Source organism: Poromitra crassiceps, assembly GCF_964638095.1.
Source record: "Poromitra crassiceps genome assembly, chromosome: 2".
Taxonomy (NCBI): Eukaryota; Metazoa; Chordata; class Actinopteri; order Beryciformes; family Melamphaidae; genus Poromitra; species Poromitra crassiceps.
In genome coordinates, this window is record NC_139624.1 from 69,917,012 (window position 1) to 69,933,642 (window position 16,631).

At 47.1% G+C, this 16,631-nt stretch overlaps 1 protein-coding gene across 2 annotated transcripts in view; it reads right to left on the bottom strand.

Annotated features, from left to right (window-relative positions):
* Positions 1-16,631, bottom strand: part of flncb (filamin C, gamma b (actin binding protein 280)) — a gene marked incomplete at its 5' end in the record, with an annotated part of 245,336 nt that overhangs the window by 74,367 nt on the left and 154,338 nt on the right. For both annotated transcript variants that reach the window (XM_083654345.1, XM_083654344.1), the window contains one exon: positions 13,594-14,191. In XM_083654345.1, the coding sequence (XP_083510471.1) occupies positions 13,594-14,191 (598 nt within the window). The remainder of the gene's footprint in view (positions 1-13,593; positions 14,192-16,631) is intronic.

Genomic DNA, 16,631 nt, shown 5'->3' on the forward strand with positions numbered 1-16,631 from the left:
GTCCAGCAAAACCAGACGAAACCCAAGCCTCTGATCCCCCCCCCCCCCACCTCTCCTTGCTGCAGATAGAGAAACAGTCGCCTTTCTGCTTGCTCCTGCTTCTCTGCCAGCTTTTTGCTTTTTAACTACGAAACTTTCTTTTTTCTTTTATCCCCCTGATTTTACTACTACGCCACTTTCTAGTAACGATCTTTCATTTTGAATCGTTATCCTATTTTTATGAAATCACCACTAACAGCACTTTCGGAGCTCACCCAGGCTAAGTATAGCCTAGCATAGCCTAGCACTCCGGAGACTGTCGGATAAAATGCCTCATATACGCTGCTGTGATCATCTTCAAAGGATTGCCGTACTGGAAACAACGATATTTCATCTCTCAAAGAACTCACTGCCATCGAGTCAAATTGCACGGAATGTCACGAGCAACGTGAGTACATTATCATCTCCCAGGGATGCTGACTCACTGCTACCGAGTCAAACTCCTATGGCTACTAACCTAGAGCTAGCTGATGCGGCTAGCCTGCCAGCTCCGGAGAAAGCCCTTGCTAACATCGCTAACCAAACTGCGAGCCGAAGCATAAACAAAGACATATCCCAAAGAGATTAGTGATTTCCGAATCCACAATTACTCCACAAAACCCTGAAATCAGCTCAGCAACAGGCTGGCCCTCCCTAATTTCCAGCCTGCGGTGCTCAGCTCGGCAAGCTAATGACCGGACACGGGCTCTCCGCACGAGAGAGGAGGGTCGTCAACTGCTTAACCACAAACCCCAAAACGAGCGGCCATGGACTACTGTCACGAGAGGAGGAACAGCCCCCCCTCCTCCGCTAATGGAATTGCAAATTGAGAATCGTTTTGGCCTGCTTCGATCACCTCCAGCTGACATAGCTGCCCAGCTCCACCATGAGAGGAAAAATCAGGCTAGCGCAAGCACAAGGCCTCAGGGAAGAAACGGTGCCCCAGAGCCCAAGGACACTCAAGCCATAACAACCCTGATAGTAGGCGATTGTACAGTCAAAAACATCAGGAGTTGGAGAAATTCCAAAACATACTGCTTCCCTCAAGACGCAATCTCTGACATAACAGGAACAATTACAGAGCTTCTAACATCTCACAAAGCTGTGACAAGGGTGATCCTGCACATTGGAAAAAATGTCATTTATAAGCAAGAATCAGAGAAACTTAAATCTGACTTTACCAATCTGCTGAATATGCTAGCCTCTCTAAACATTGAGGCTTTTATCAGTGGCCCTTTACCATCTCACGGCACGAACCGCTTCAGCAGACTACTAGGCCTAAGTTCATGGCTTTCCACCGCCTGCCCACTACATAAAGTAAACTTTATTGAGAATTTTAATTTGTTCTGGCAGCGTGAGCACCTCTTCACTGCGGACGGGCGCTATCTCAATAGTGCTGGCGAGGCTTTACTGAGTTCTAATCTACTATACACGGTGGACTATTACAAGGTCAAGATCCCTCTAAAGCCTCCCCAAGGCAGACAGCCTGACGCAGCGGCCACAGAGCTCTCCTCCAGCCCTGCTTCACCTGCAGCCACCGACCATGCTCAGATCGACGCAGCTTCCGGCCCAGCTGCCGACCCTGCCCAACTGACCAACGACGCCACACCTCCGGCAGTCGCCACACCTCCGGCTCTACAGGTCGACGCCCCACCTCCTGCCGCCGCCCTGGCCCAACTGACCAACGACGCCCCACCTCCTGCCGCCGCCCCGGCCCAACTGTCCAACGCCACACATCCGGCAGCCGCTGTCCCGGCAGCCGCTGTCCCGGCTCTACAGGTCGTCGCCCCACCTTCTGCCGCCGCCCCGGCTCTACATTTCGACGCCGCGGCTCAACAGGACGACGCCACGCCTCCTGCAGCAGCTGTCCTGGCTCTACAGGTCGACGCCGTGGCTCAACTGGTCGACGCTCCACCAAACGACGACGACTTCATCTTCTCCCCTCCCCTCCTCTCTTCCACCCCCCCTTTCTCCTCCACCCCCCCTTCCCCACTCTTTCCCCCTCCCCTCCACTCTCCCACCTCCCTCTTCTCGCCCCCCACCGTAGCTCAACGGCCTGATGACCCGGCGGAGAGCGACGCCCCCCCAGGTGTTTCCTTGGAGACCTCATTCCCCCCCCCTCCACTCCTCCACCTCCCTCTCATCGCCCTCCTCCCTTTCCCCCTCCCTCCACCTACTGCCATTCTCAGCTGGCATGAACAAGCTGATTGAGGAGGTTAATGTTAGTCTAGCTAGCCCGCTCCGCACCTCCAACAAACTGTTTGAGCGGGCTGACGCTGGACTAGCTGGCCTGCAGTGCACCCCTCCGCCTGGCCTAAAAGAACTGGCTAATCAGCCCTCTCCATCTGTCATGAACACACTGGCTGAACAGACTCCTGGCCTAAAAAAACTGGCTAATCAGCCCTCTCCATCTGTCATGAACACACTGGCTGAACAGACTCACGCCAGAATAGCCAGCGCCCCCTGCTCCTCCCCACCCTCAACACCTCCTCCTCCTCGCCCCCCCCCCCATCCCAAAGACCCCCTCGCTTAAATGAGCTGGCTAATCAGCCCTCTCCATCCATGAACACACTGGCTAAACAGACTCATGCCAGCATAGCCAGCACCCCCTGCTCCTCCCCACGCCAAAGACCCCCTCGCTCCTCCCCACCCCCAAGACCTCCTTGTTCCGACCCCCCACCCTCAAAACCACCTCCCCCTCCCACCCGCTCACCTTTCCCTCAATCTCCCTGCCCGCCCCAAAGGGGAAAACTGAAAAAATCATTTCCGGCCCCAAAAACAAGGTCACAGAGCATCATGAAACGATCAAATGTCTAGCTATCCCCACCCTGATTAGCTACAGAACAAACAAAGATTATCTCTCAGCACGTCCTGTTCCAGGACCAAGCCTAGTATCTGTTCTCCAGGGACACTCTGAAAAGCATTTACAAAATCAACCCAGCAATGCAAGTATCAAGGCTGCACTGCTAAATATTAGGTCACTTGTAAGCAAGTCGCTTCTAATAAACGATCTGATTACGAGTCATAAACTGGACCTCATGTTCCTCACAGAGACCTGGCTTGATCTAAACAACAGGGAATATGTTCTTAATGAGTCAGCCCCACCTAACTTTAACTACATTGACGCCCCCAGAGTCGGTAAGAAGGGGGGAGGAGTAGCTATTATTTTCTCTGATGTTTTTCAATGTAAGCAGGTATCGTTTGGCGACTTTTCATCGTTTGAATATCTGGCCGCTGTTCTGAAGTGCTCTCCCTCTATTTTACTACTGATTATATACAGACCACCTAAGTACTCTAGTAGTTTTTTTGATGAATTTTCAGAACTCCTTTCTATAATCTCCATAGAACACGACTGTTTAACTATTGCAGGAGATTTTAATATTCATATTGACAACCCCAATGATAATAATGCCAAAGAATTGAATAACCTCCTTGACACTTTTGACCTGTTACAACATGTCTCTGGGCCCACTCACAATCGAGGCCATACCCTAGACTTATTTATCACCAAGGGCTTTGAGTCATCGTTTCTTTCAGCTAGTGATGTTGCTCTGTCCGACCATCTCTGTATCTTTCTTGAACTCAAGGTCACCCCTATCGCTCTTACTCGGTCAAAAACCATCAAAAAGCGTCACATCAACGAGAGCACTAGCACACGGTTCATGGAGGCTTTCTCGCTGGCCCCTTCCCTCTCCTCAGCCTCTGTCAATGATCTCCTAGATAACTTCAATTCTAAAACCCTAAAGGCTATTGATGCTGTAGCTCCCATTAGATCTAAACTAATCTCCGGTAAGAAAAAAGCACCATGGAGAAACGCTCCCTCTGTAAATAACAAAAAAAGAGATTGTAGGAAAGCCGAGCGCAAATGGCGGAAAACTAAACTTCACATCGATTATGACATCTATAAAAATAGTCTTCACTCCTACAACCAGGAACTAAAAAATTCCAGAAAATTCTTCTTCTCCGACATTATCAGCAAAAACACCAATGACGCTCGCACTCTTTTTGCCACTGTTGACAGGCTGACAAACCCCCCCCCACAAATTGCCCCTGATCTTCTATCCAATGTCAAATGCAATGAATTTGCGACCTTCTTTAGGGATAAAATTATAAATATCAGACTAACTATTTCCACATCAAGAACAAATGTGGCTCTGCCGCACCCACAGAATAGGTGCTTAATTAACATGACTCAGTTCAATGTCATTGACCACAAGAAACTAGAAGAAACGATACGAGGCCTTAAATCCTCATCGTGTTGCCTAGACACCCTGCCAACAAGCTTTCTAAAAAATGTCTACAGTTGCCTGGCGACCGACATACTGAAGATAATTAATACCTCTCTTCTTACAGGCATTTTTCCAAAATCTCTAAAAACTGCAGTTGTTAAGCCCTTGCTAAAGAAGCGTAGCCTCGACCCCTCTATAATCAGCAATTACAGACCAATATCAAATCTTCCCTTTATTAGCAAAATACTCGAAAAAACTGTCTACCAACAACTCAATACCTTTCTATCCTCCAATGATCTCCTAGATCCCTTCCAATCAGGCTTCCGACCCCATCATAGCACCGAAACTGCGCTTATCAGAGTTATAAATGACATCCGAATGAACACTGATTCAGGTAAAATCTCAATCTTAATGTTACTAGACCTCAGCGCTGCCTTTGATACGGTTGACCACGAAATTCTATTGGACAGACTGGAAAACTGGGTCGGGCTTTCCGGCACGGTCCTAGAGTGGTTCAGATCTTATCTGCAAGACAGGAACTACTTTGTCTCCATTGGCAACTACACATCTGAACAAACCAAAATGACATGTGGGGTACCCCAAGGATCAATTTTAGGTCCTGTCCTGTTTAACCTTTATATGCTCTCTCTGGGCCTAATTATGCAAAAAAACAAAATAGCTTATCATAGCTATGCAGATGACACCCAACTCTACATAGCCCTCTCATCGGATGACTATGCCCCCATAGAGACACTGTGTCAGTGCCTTGCGCAAATTAATGATTGGATGTGCCAGAATTTTCTCCAACTTAATAAAGACAAAACAGAGATAATTGTCTTCGGCAAAAAAGAAGATAGGCTCAAAGTTACTGCTCACCTCGAATCCCTATCTTTGAAGCCAAAGGACCAGGTAAAAAATCTTGGCATTATTATTGACTCTGATCTAAATTTCAACTCCCACATCAAGCTTATAAGAAAATCTGCCTTCTATCATCTAAAAAATATAGCAAGGATTAGAGGCTATATGTCCAAACAAGATCTTGAAAAACTAATTCATGCTTTCATTTCTAGCAGGCTAGACTACTGCAACAGTCTTTTCAATGGTCTTCCCAAAAAAGCTATTAAACAACTACAGCTCATTCAGAATGCGGCTGCTAGAGTTCTAACAAGAACCAAGAAAGCTGAACACATTACACCAGTTCTCAAATCCCTGCATTGGCTGCCAGTAAATCTTAGAATAGACTTTAAAATTCTGCTAATAGTTTACAAATCTCTCAACGGGTCAGGCCCACACTACATCTCTGAAATGCTTCTACACTATGAACCATCCAGATCCCTGAGATCTTCAGGCACTGGTCTACTAATTGTCCCGAGGACCAAATCAAAACATGGTGAAGCCGCGTTCTCCCACTATGCCTCTCATAACTGGAACAAACTCCCTGAACACATTAGATCTGCCCCTACTCTGCCTATTTTTAAATCCAAGCTAAAGACCTTTATGTTTACTCTTGCTTTTAACTGCTACTAAACTACTGCCTCTCTCGGCCTGTAATTAAAAAAAAAGATTCCTGTACATTTCCAACAAATGGACTGTGCATGTAATAATAATACTGAAGAATGCCTTGTAACTTATTTAAAACAGAAATAATGTTTCATGTTTGTTAATTTGAGTATATATTTTAACTAAAACTGTCGGCTGTGTTTTTTATGTGTTTTTTATATGTGCATTGCTTTGCTACTTGTTTTTTCGATTATTTTTTTGTAAAGCACCTTGAATTGCCTTTGTGTATGAAAGGTGCTATATAAATAAAATTTGACTTGACTTGACTTGACCTCCCTTCATCCCGTCTGTCTCCATATATCGGCTATTATTCCATATTATGATGCTTCTCAAACCAATATAACTGCAGTTGAAATACTGCAAGCATGTAAAAACGCTACACTATAGCAAGATCAAAGTGAAAATAATGTTCTAAACGCATCAGCTAGAAAAATATAGCCTATTAGATTGGTGAAAGTTTGTCCAGAAAGATATCATTTTCTCTCGCCTGCTGCAGGAAGGATGATGCACATAAATATAGCCTACATTATGTAAAGTCATTGCATAAATGTGTTTTTATTGTAAAACTAAATGTGGAGTAGGGCCAAGTTATTGGAGCGGACATCACAGTATAGCAGATGACAGTAGAAGCTTCCGAAGCGCGTTCCGCTGTTACTTATCTAAATCACGTTAAATCGACAAGGGATATTTATAGCCCCAGTAGGACATATATGTTTCAAATAGGGTGGTGTTTTCATTTCGATGTTTTATTTGGTCCAATATTGAAATGTTCTACAATTGGAGGTTGTCTTACCATTACACATTATTTAGATCCTCCCTTAATATAGGTTTTCGGCTCATTTGGTTGCTATTTAGTAGCGAAATGGAGAAACACAATGCATCTTGGGACATTCACATTGCAGTGAAGTTACAGCTTATTTTTTCTATGGGACTCTGAGCGAGGGAGTCAGAGACAGTCGGTATTGTGCCTGTCAGACTGAGGAGAGAGGGAGAGAGGTGACACAGAGAAGGGTGAAAGAGGAGAGAGCCAGAGGGGAGGGAGAGAGCCAGAGGGGAGCGCTCCGCGCAACTGGCCCACTGAATAGGCCTGCTTTTCAAAGGCGCAAGGCGCTAAATTAACGCCAGGTCGGAAGATAGCAGTACGCCGGTATTTAGCGCCGACACGCCCACTTTGGCCCATTCTGGGACTGCGCCACGCCCATTCGGCCTAAAGCACATTTGGCAGCCTAAAGCCATATTGATATCGTCCCAAAAAGGCGCAAGACACGTTTTTTTGCGTTTAAGGCCCGTTTTAGCGCCGAAGGCTTGTGGGAGAATAGGGCCCTATATATCTTATTGTTAGGCTATTTTACTTATATGGGAAACAGGGGAAATCCAGTTTGTGTATAGAAAATGCGTCACGTTGAAAACCTGTTCTAAAACAAAAACCTTCAGTGTCTGCAGGGTGGCAGGGTGAATTAGCAAAACAAAGGACTGTCACTGGGGGAAGGGCATTGCTATTCACAATGTTCAAAGCAGCTATCAGCTGAAGCTCACCGGATAAAAAAGCTAGGTGCAGGCAGGAGAAACAGGAGTTTCCATAGGGCAGCAGAGAGAAGGATCTAGCACTCAAAAAATGTCCTTTGAGGGTTTTATTCCTGTTTCAAACACTGCAACAACGTACCCGATTCAGCAAGAACCACTATAGACTGTGTTAATTAACAGCATACATATTAACAGAGGTTATGTGTAATTTACAGTGGCTGCAGTTTAATAGCAGCAGTACGTGTTTTATATTTCATTCATTCACACTGTTGAGCCTTTCTTTAAGCTCAGTGATATGATATTGCAGTTTCAGATCAAATGATTGCCTTCTGTCAATGAGTATTGTTTGTTTCAACTTTCATTCTTGAAAATGCTCTCGTCTGGTCCCAGCACGGCAAGTACAGTAGCCTACACTAGCTTGGAGGGTGGAGCGCTTTGTCTCACTGAAGGCTCATCAGCAAGGGAGGGTTGTCCTGAAAAACAACAACAAAATAATATATGTGATTAGGGTTGCAAGGGTGCGATGTCAACCAAATAGCCATTGCGGTGGTATTTATGAATTCATTAATTGGTTTATGAAGTAGCTGCGATACTGTTTGGCTGCGACGCTGCACGTTCACAACCTGACAGCTGATCTCTGCATGAGAGACACCACTGGATAGGCTACTAATAAGTACAGTCAAGCGGCTGAACTAAGCACTATATCACTACCAGTAATATTGAAAGGCCAAAACAAATAACGTTAACGATACAGATCCTGACCAACAACGTGTGTGTTGCTGGCAGAAAACAGGGAGAATTACTGGCAGATTACGTTAGTTATCGCGTGGCTTTGAACCTAACGCTATTGGAGAGAGATAAACACAGCAGCAGCATGGATGTAATGGAAGCGACTTCATGCAAATAGGCGAGTTGAATTCACAGTTGAAGACCTGTTCATTACTCACTGTTGGAGAAAAATATAAGTTCCATTGGCATTTCCCAATAAGCTATTCGCATACACATAATTAATGCTATGAGTCATTAGTCCCTTTGCATTGGCCCATGACATTTCACCCCATTTCACCCATAGCAGGGACTGCTCCAATTGCTGAAACCTTGGACAGTGCATCAAGTCCCATAACAATTGATAACAGTCTCTCAGTCAGACAGGCAGCCCTGTAGGCTCCAAGTCAAGTCATCACCCCATCACCCCCTCCTCTCTGCCTTTTCCTCCTCCTCATGGTATAAAGCATATGGTACACTGTCAGCCATTTGCTGAATATTTGACTCTGTACATCAGACATGTGTACATTGATTCATGCCCTCTGTCAATATGCATATTGCAGAGAATGTATGGTATTAAATATACTTTTATGGTAAATCTTCCTGGACTCATTGGTTTCAATTTATTTGGTATTAGATAAGCTGTGATATACATTTACATATACATTTAGCGGATGTATAGAATTCTATTCTCTATCACTCACATTGGGTTGAAAACAGGAAAGAATGTGAAATACATTTTCCACAACACAAATGACTTCTGCTGAATCTGCTAGTCCGCCTCCCCAGTCTGAACTGCACTGACACTGTAGGCTACTTAGGGCGCGCTTGTTCAACAACGCTTGCACCTCCCACGAGCGTTACGTTGAGTGGAATTGGCCTTTTTTACGATTAAATCTGCAAATTTGTAATTCAAACAGGTAATTAATCACGATGGTCCGATGAGGAAGGCTCAGAGGTCCGCCTCCCCTCCGCTATACTGCTTCTCTAACATACTTGGGTGCGTTCGTTTAATGCCGCCCGCACGTCCCCCTCGCGTCACGTTGACCAGTTTGCCTTTTTTATTATTCAATCTGCAATGCAAAGCATTTTGGTAAAGAAACCGCGTGCAATGTTGTTATGGTCAAACTTCCCCCACTTCACTATATCACGCAGTATTTGCAAGGGGTTTATATACATGGCTGTATGTGTAAAAAGTTATAGCTTTCTGGGAAATATGCAAACAGCTGGTGTTTGAACATTAACCTTAACATGAATTGAAACTCACTCACCTTGAATTATTGTAACGTTACAAGTCACTCTGTCTTTGAGGTGCTTCAAAGATGGAAATGTTTGGAACGAATGTACACTGGCACAGGTGACTTCCGCCTGTAGAGACTGCTCACACGTGCCACCTGGCGGCTCTTTTGCGCACTGCAGCTGCTGGTGAAAAAAAATACTCCGGGTGGCCGCGGCAGGCCACGGGAGGCCGCTGCAACGCTGCAGCGTTGGGTCTGCCCAGTTCTGCAGACCTCTGTATGAAAAGAAACTAGAACATTTGGAGATCTTTTAATTTATAGGTTATTATTGATTTTCTTTGTCTGGCCCACTTGAGACCAAATTGGGTCGCATGTGTCCCGTGAACTGAAATGAGTTTGACACCCCGGCGGCAGCAGAACCAGGTCTCCACACTCACACGCACAAATGGATTTTCATATGTCATATTGACGCTGACCAAAACTAAGGGGAGATCTCCTCCACCAATCAGACAACTCAATTTACAATTTTCAGACTGCGGGCCAGGATCTACTCTCTCACACACACACACACACACACGCGCGCACACACACACACACACACGCGCGCGCGCACACGCGCACGCGCACGCACACACACACACACACACACACACACACACACACACACACACACACACACACACACACACACACACATCCTGTTTCAGCCAGAAATACATTGAATTACGAATTAATCACCATTGGAATGCTGTTTCCTTGTGACTTTAATGATCTGACAATCATCACCAATCAGATATGTCAGTTCCCGACTAAAAGAGTTCCCAAGACGCCAAACGTCGGTAACCGAATTACAGGAGCATCAGACACAAAAGTTGAAAAATGATTTAATGTAGTAAGGGGAGACAGTCTGGAAAATCATGACAACATCAGCCAAGAGGGACGGTTGAGATGGACAGATGCTTAACAAGCGAGTTGCTAAACAAACACATCTACAGCCTCAAAAATGACCACGGAATTTAATCAACAACTGCCTTTGTAAATGAGATGAAGTGGTGTTTCTTTCATGTGGTGTTTCTGTTATTTTGTTTGCTACAGCCTCATCTCATTACCGTCTCTCTTTCAATGCGCCTCTCCCTGTCTCACTCTTAACTCATTCACTGCCAATATCTGACTGGCATTTTTGGCACAGGCCAAGTATTTCCATAATGTTTGGTCATCTTTCAAGACCCACAGTAAATTCTGTACTAGGACTACAGTGATGTCCAATACCTCGAAATGAAGATCTAAGTCTCTACTTTCACCCCCAAAAAGAAAGTTAGCTTTTAGCATGTTCTGTACTCTACTTATAACCCTTTTTATACACCCCATGTTCATCAAAAAAGCCTGTCTGGGAAGAGAAAAGGGAGAAAAAAGCATTTTTGTAAAAGGGCACAATCTCAGGCATAACTCACTCTCAATTCTTTTATTTTGAACTGTATTGACATCAGACATGTAAATATTATTCGTTAGGACACAAATGACAAAAAAAAAATATATATATATATATATATATACACACATGAAGTGCTTTTTTTTTACATTCAACAATACAGTTTACTCGGTGTGAGTGTGCAGACAGACAGACAGACAGACAGACAGACAGACAGACAGACACACCGACAGACAGACAGACAGACAGACAGACAGACACACACACACACACACACACACACACACACACACACGATCCCCCTTTTAGATTTCTAACCCAACATAGGATAAGCAATAACCACGCCCTGTGGCGCTGGGATTGGCCAGGAGCAACACTGGAGGGCACGCAGCCCAGCGATTTCATAACTGAAGAGCTCTTGAGAAGGACAGCGGGCTGCTGTGAGTGCCTTCTGCCCGCTGCTGCCTAGCTGTTCCTGTGTTTATTTTTGATTTGTTCTGGTACACCCGTCTCCCTATCAACTCTGCTATTTGATCGTTCCCGTTTTCCCCTCGGCTATTCAACACGTCCTCACCGCCCTCGCAAACTGATCGATCATTTCCTCATTCCTCCGATGATCAAACACATCTCTTGATTACTTTCTCCCGTTTTCTCCTGGCTGGCACAGAGGAAGGCGACTCCAGCTCGTGCCGAGGGCGTTTCAATTGCGTTTCTCCTGTCTGCACAAGGAAGCGTTACCCGTTCTCTGCTTTTCCTCTTGCTAGATTTCAAAACAACAGCTGCGGTATGTGTTTGATCGCGTGCTGTCGGCTACCCTTTGAAGGCAGGGACCTGTGTCTGTGTGACAGGCTGGGCAAGTGTTTGCTGCAGGCGCTGCACCAATAAAAACAAAAACACGTCAAACACGTCCTTGGCGGGGAAGGCCATTGCTGATAACACGTCAAAGACGTCATTGGCGGTGAATGAGTTAAGAATGTGTCTCTCTCTCGGGGAAAGAGGCGGGACTAATTGAGCTGTGGGTCTGGCTGATTGTGACTGAACACAAAACACCAGTGACAGAGCTACTGTATGTCTGTGTCAGCTTACACCCACTGTGAACATTACACCAATCACTGCCAATCAACAGCGGAGGTAGGCCAAGAATTGAAGAGAAAGTTTGATTGAATTGCTAGTTTGAAGTTTGCAGACGACACAGCAGTCGTGGGGCTGATCTCGGGGGGCGACGAGACGGCCTACAGAGAGGAGGTGGGGGCCCTGGAACAATGGTGCCAGGACAACCACCTCTCTCTGAACGTCTCCAAGACCAAGGAGATCATTGTAGACTACAGGAGGGGGGGGGGGGGGCGCACACCTCCTAATCACCATCAACGGCACAGTGGTGGAAAGGGTGGACAGCTTCAAGTACCTGGGAGTCAACATCCACCAGGACCTGACTTGGGCCGGTCACACCGCCACTGTTGTCAAAAAGGCCCAACAGCGAATACACGGACTCAGGCGCCTGAAGAAATTTAGGCTAAGGCCAGAAATCCTTAGGGACTTCTACAGAGGCACCATTGAAAGCCTGCTGACTGGCTGCTTCACCACCTGGGGAACTGTACCACCATGGACCGCAGGGCGCTACGGAGAGTGAGACGCGCGGCCCAGCACGTAACAGGATGTGAGTTGCCAGAACTGCATGAACTGTATAACCAGCGGTGCCTCAGGAGGTCCCTGAAGATCATCAAAGACACAAACCATCCCCACAACAGCCTGTTCTCCCTGTTACCCTCAGGGAGGAGATACAGGGTTCCAAAAGCACGCACAAATCGCTTGAGGAACAGTTTCTTCCCGCAGGCCACGAGACTCCTTAACATACACAAATAGTGTAGTAGCCGTACTGTACCGTACTGTAGCTGCTACCATTACGTATGTCTAATGTTTAATTGTATGTTTAATAAGGTATATGCTATTTGCACCTGTATGTCAAACACGTCAAATTTAAGATGTAGAAGCACATCTAAAGTATGCACATGACATGTGCACCTATGTGCACCTATGCGCACTGTCTCTGACCTGTCTTACGTTGTAAACAGAGTCCACAGCACAAGAATTTCACACGTGATACTTGTACCATGGAGTGACAATAAAAATCTTGAATCTTGAATCTTGAATCTAGTTGTCTTGAATGCGCTATAAGTCCTGCCCCTTTTTCCTCTGTGCTGCAATAACAGTTGAGCAAGAATTTTCAAACTGTTCACACAATTTTAACACTACATACAGTACATATTATACATAAAACCCTTCAGCTATCTCTGCTCTCACCCACAATGTCAAAATATAAGCGATACATTGTATAGTTTTTGAGATATTAAGCTGTTTGAGACTCTTGTTTGACTTTCAGCTGTAAGCTAAAAGTTTGATCTACCTAGCAACAGTAACTATAGGGGGGGCACCTACAGGAAAGCTAGATTCAGATGAAAGCAGACTTCAGAGCAGCCGAGCCGCGGGCGAGGCCGCGTTGTGGCCGAGCTGCGTATGCGAGCTGCAGGGCCATCTCGACGAGCTGCAGGACGGCCGAGGCCGCGAGATGCCTAGTTTAGGAAACTAGGAGTGACTGTGAACTACGCATAGAACAGACTGAACTCATCAGCTGGGATTTCATACGTATTAGTCATACTGGATTTTTCCCCTCTTTTTTATCCAAAGAACTCATTTACACACCAATACAGCCATGAGCATTGGCAAGCCCTCTGGCTCACTGACTCTGGTGTAATAGACAATAGTAGTAATGTGTTCTGAGACTGAATAGGGCCGCATTTGCTCTGGAACTGGTTACGAAACAAACTCTCACCTCTGGGTTCAACGCCTGGTCCATAGACCTTGACGCCGCTGGTATCGACAGCAGGGTCCACCTGTACGCGGGCAGGGAATTTGGGCACGGCGTGTCCTCCATATTTGATGGTGATGGTGTACATGCCGTGGAACTGCGGGATGTAGGTGATGGAGTAGGTGCCGTCGCTGTTGTTCTGGACGTGCACCTCCGCTTTGGCCCCGGAGTCCGAGTGGATCTCGATGGTGAGCTCGGCTTCCCCGGCCTTGGAGCAGTCGACCGTGAAGGAGCCGGCCTCGTTCACCTTGCCCCTCTCCAGCCCGGGCCCACTGGCTGTCACCTTGCTGGGGTCGAACACTGACTGGACCATGGCCTTGAAGGGAGAGCCGGGGATGTGCTGTTCAGCAAACAGGATGTTGATGGCATACTCCCCGGGCTCGGTGGGCAGGTAGGAGACGGAGCAGGAGCCGTCTCCGTTGTCCTGGCACTCGATCTTGGCCTCGCAGGGCCCCTCCACCGTCAGGCCCAGCCCGCCGGTGCCCGCTCCCTTGGTGTCGATGGCGAAGGGTGCCGGCTTGCCGACCACGCCCCCCTGAAGACCTGGACCGTAGGCACGAACCTGGAAGACAGAAGCGAAGGAGGCAAGAGTGAAGGATTCATAAGAAAAAACCAGGATTGGAGCAGACATCAGTGACAGATGGGACAGTTATTTGGTCTGGACTCAGGATGAGAAACACATTCAACTTTCCTTGCAGTCATGTGATTTGGCACTGCAGACCTTTGTTTTAAAAAAGTCCTTTTCCGGATTTTCTCCCATTTTCTCCCCAATTGTACTTGGCCAATTCCCCCTGCTGTCCCGGTCGTTGCTGCACCCCCTCTGCCGATCTGGGGAGAGTTGTAGACGAGCACATGCCTCCTCCAATACATGTGCAGTCGCCACCCGCTTCTTTTCACCTGATAGCGAGGAGTTTCACCGGCAGGACGTAGCACGTGGGAGGATCACGCTATTCCTCCCAGTTCCCCTCTTCCCGAACAGGACCAGAAGAGGCGCTAATGCAGTTACCAGGACTCATACCCCACCGGGTTGTGTCTGTAGGAACGTCTGACCACGCCAGGAGTACCGCTGCTGGGAATTGAACCCGGGTCTCCACAGTGGTAGGCGCCGGCGAGTGCTTTTACCTCTACACTACATTTACAAGTCTGGAACGCTGCGGTTCCACCACTCTCACCCGTTTTTTTTATATTCTAAACCTCCTCTGAATCAGCAAAACTATTTCTCAAGGGAAGCTGTAGTTCAACTTGTTCCATTAACTGGTAGCTTGTAAAAATATACTTTCAAAGTAGCTTCCTGCACAAAGCCCTGCGCCACACGTGTGGGTCCACACTATATTAGGCTCACTTATTTTATCTGTTTTTCTTTTCCAATTCCCTGCTCTGTCTCTCTCTCTTTCTCTCTGCCTCTCTCTCTTTCTCTCTGTCTTTCTCTCTGTCTCTCTCTCTTTCTCTCTGTCTTCCCCGCTAAACCTCCTGATTTATGTCTACTCACAAAGTGTGGCTATGGCCCGGCCTCTCAGGTGATCAGAGTGGTGAATGTTTCATTCGAGTTTCTATTCCAGCTCTCCACACCGGACCGCAGCAAGCAGGCGAGGTAATGCTACGGCCTGGTTATGAGATGGACCGCGGCAGGCAGGTGAGGTAACGCTACGGCCTGGTTATGAGATGGACCGCGGCAGGCAGGCGAGGTAACGCTACGGCCTGGTTATGAGATGGACCGCAGCAAGCAGGCGAGGTAACGCTACGGCCTGGTTATGAGATGGACCGTGGCAAGCAGGCGAGGTAACGCTACGGCCTGGTTATGAGATGGACCGCAGCAAGCAGGCGAGGTAACGCTACGGCCTGGTTATGAGATGGACCGCAGCAAGCAGACGAGGTAACGCTACGGCCTGGTTATGAGATGGACCGCAGCAGGCAGGCGAGGTAACGCTACGGCCTGGTTATGAGATGGGCCGCAGCAAGCAGGCGAGGTAACGCTACGGCCTGGTTATGAGATCGACCGCAGCAAGCAGGCGAGGTAATGCTACGGCCTGGTTATGAGATGGACCGCAACAAGCAGGCGAGGTAACGCTATGACCTGGGGACAGACTGCACTCCTCATATTAATGAGGAGAGATCTGCAGTCTACAATTCCCCCACTCTAGACAGTCCACAATGTCAGTGGACCAGCAGCTGTGAAAAGAATACGACGGACGGCTTTCAGGCTCTATTAGACAACCTCTGCTGGCCATTGCTATTCTAAAATGTACACCTCAATGAAGTTCCACCTTATCTTAAAGACATCTGAAACACAGCATATTAAGAACATGGCAAGAAACCCTGCATTCAAGTCATTTCAATTTTACCATAAATAATTCATTTGAAAACATTCAAGTCAAGCTCCTTGTGGTGATGACATGTAGGATGTAGGAAGATTTGGCAGGCTCCAATACATCTCCCACTTGTTATGAATGGACCCTTTTCACGGGGGGCATTTTGTGTCGAAAAGGCAGGGTAAACACAGGTGCAAGCAAAACACTAATGGGAGTTTACGGAAGTTCTACCAAGAGGCGGAACTAGTTACGTCATCTCATTCAATGATCCAATAACAACCTACCATTTGTCCAAGCGGTCTGTTTAAAAGGAGGCCTCTCCTACCTGTCTATTGCTCTTGTCTCCTATGCACTACAGCGTCAAGCAAACGCTAGCATGTCAGACTCACCAGCCCAAGCCTCAGATGTCCCACCGCCGTCGCTCCGCCGCAGCTCCAGGCTCTCTCCTCCTGTTGATTTCTCCGCCTGGTCTGACTTCCAAGTCAGATCGGCTCTGATCGGTCTGGGAATACGTGAGTCAGTCTCGAGCTTGATCCCCATCAGGCATTCAATTGCTGTGTTCCTCATTCACAAACGTAGCGAGCCCAAATCGTGGGTAGCTATTACTAACGCTAAATGGTTTCATCGCGCTGCAAAGAGCGCTCATTTCTCGTTGGGTGTGCAATCCCAGAGCAATCGGTTCCGGCTAACAGT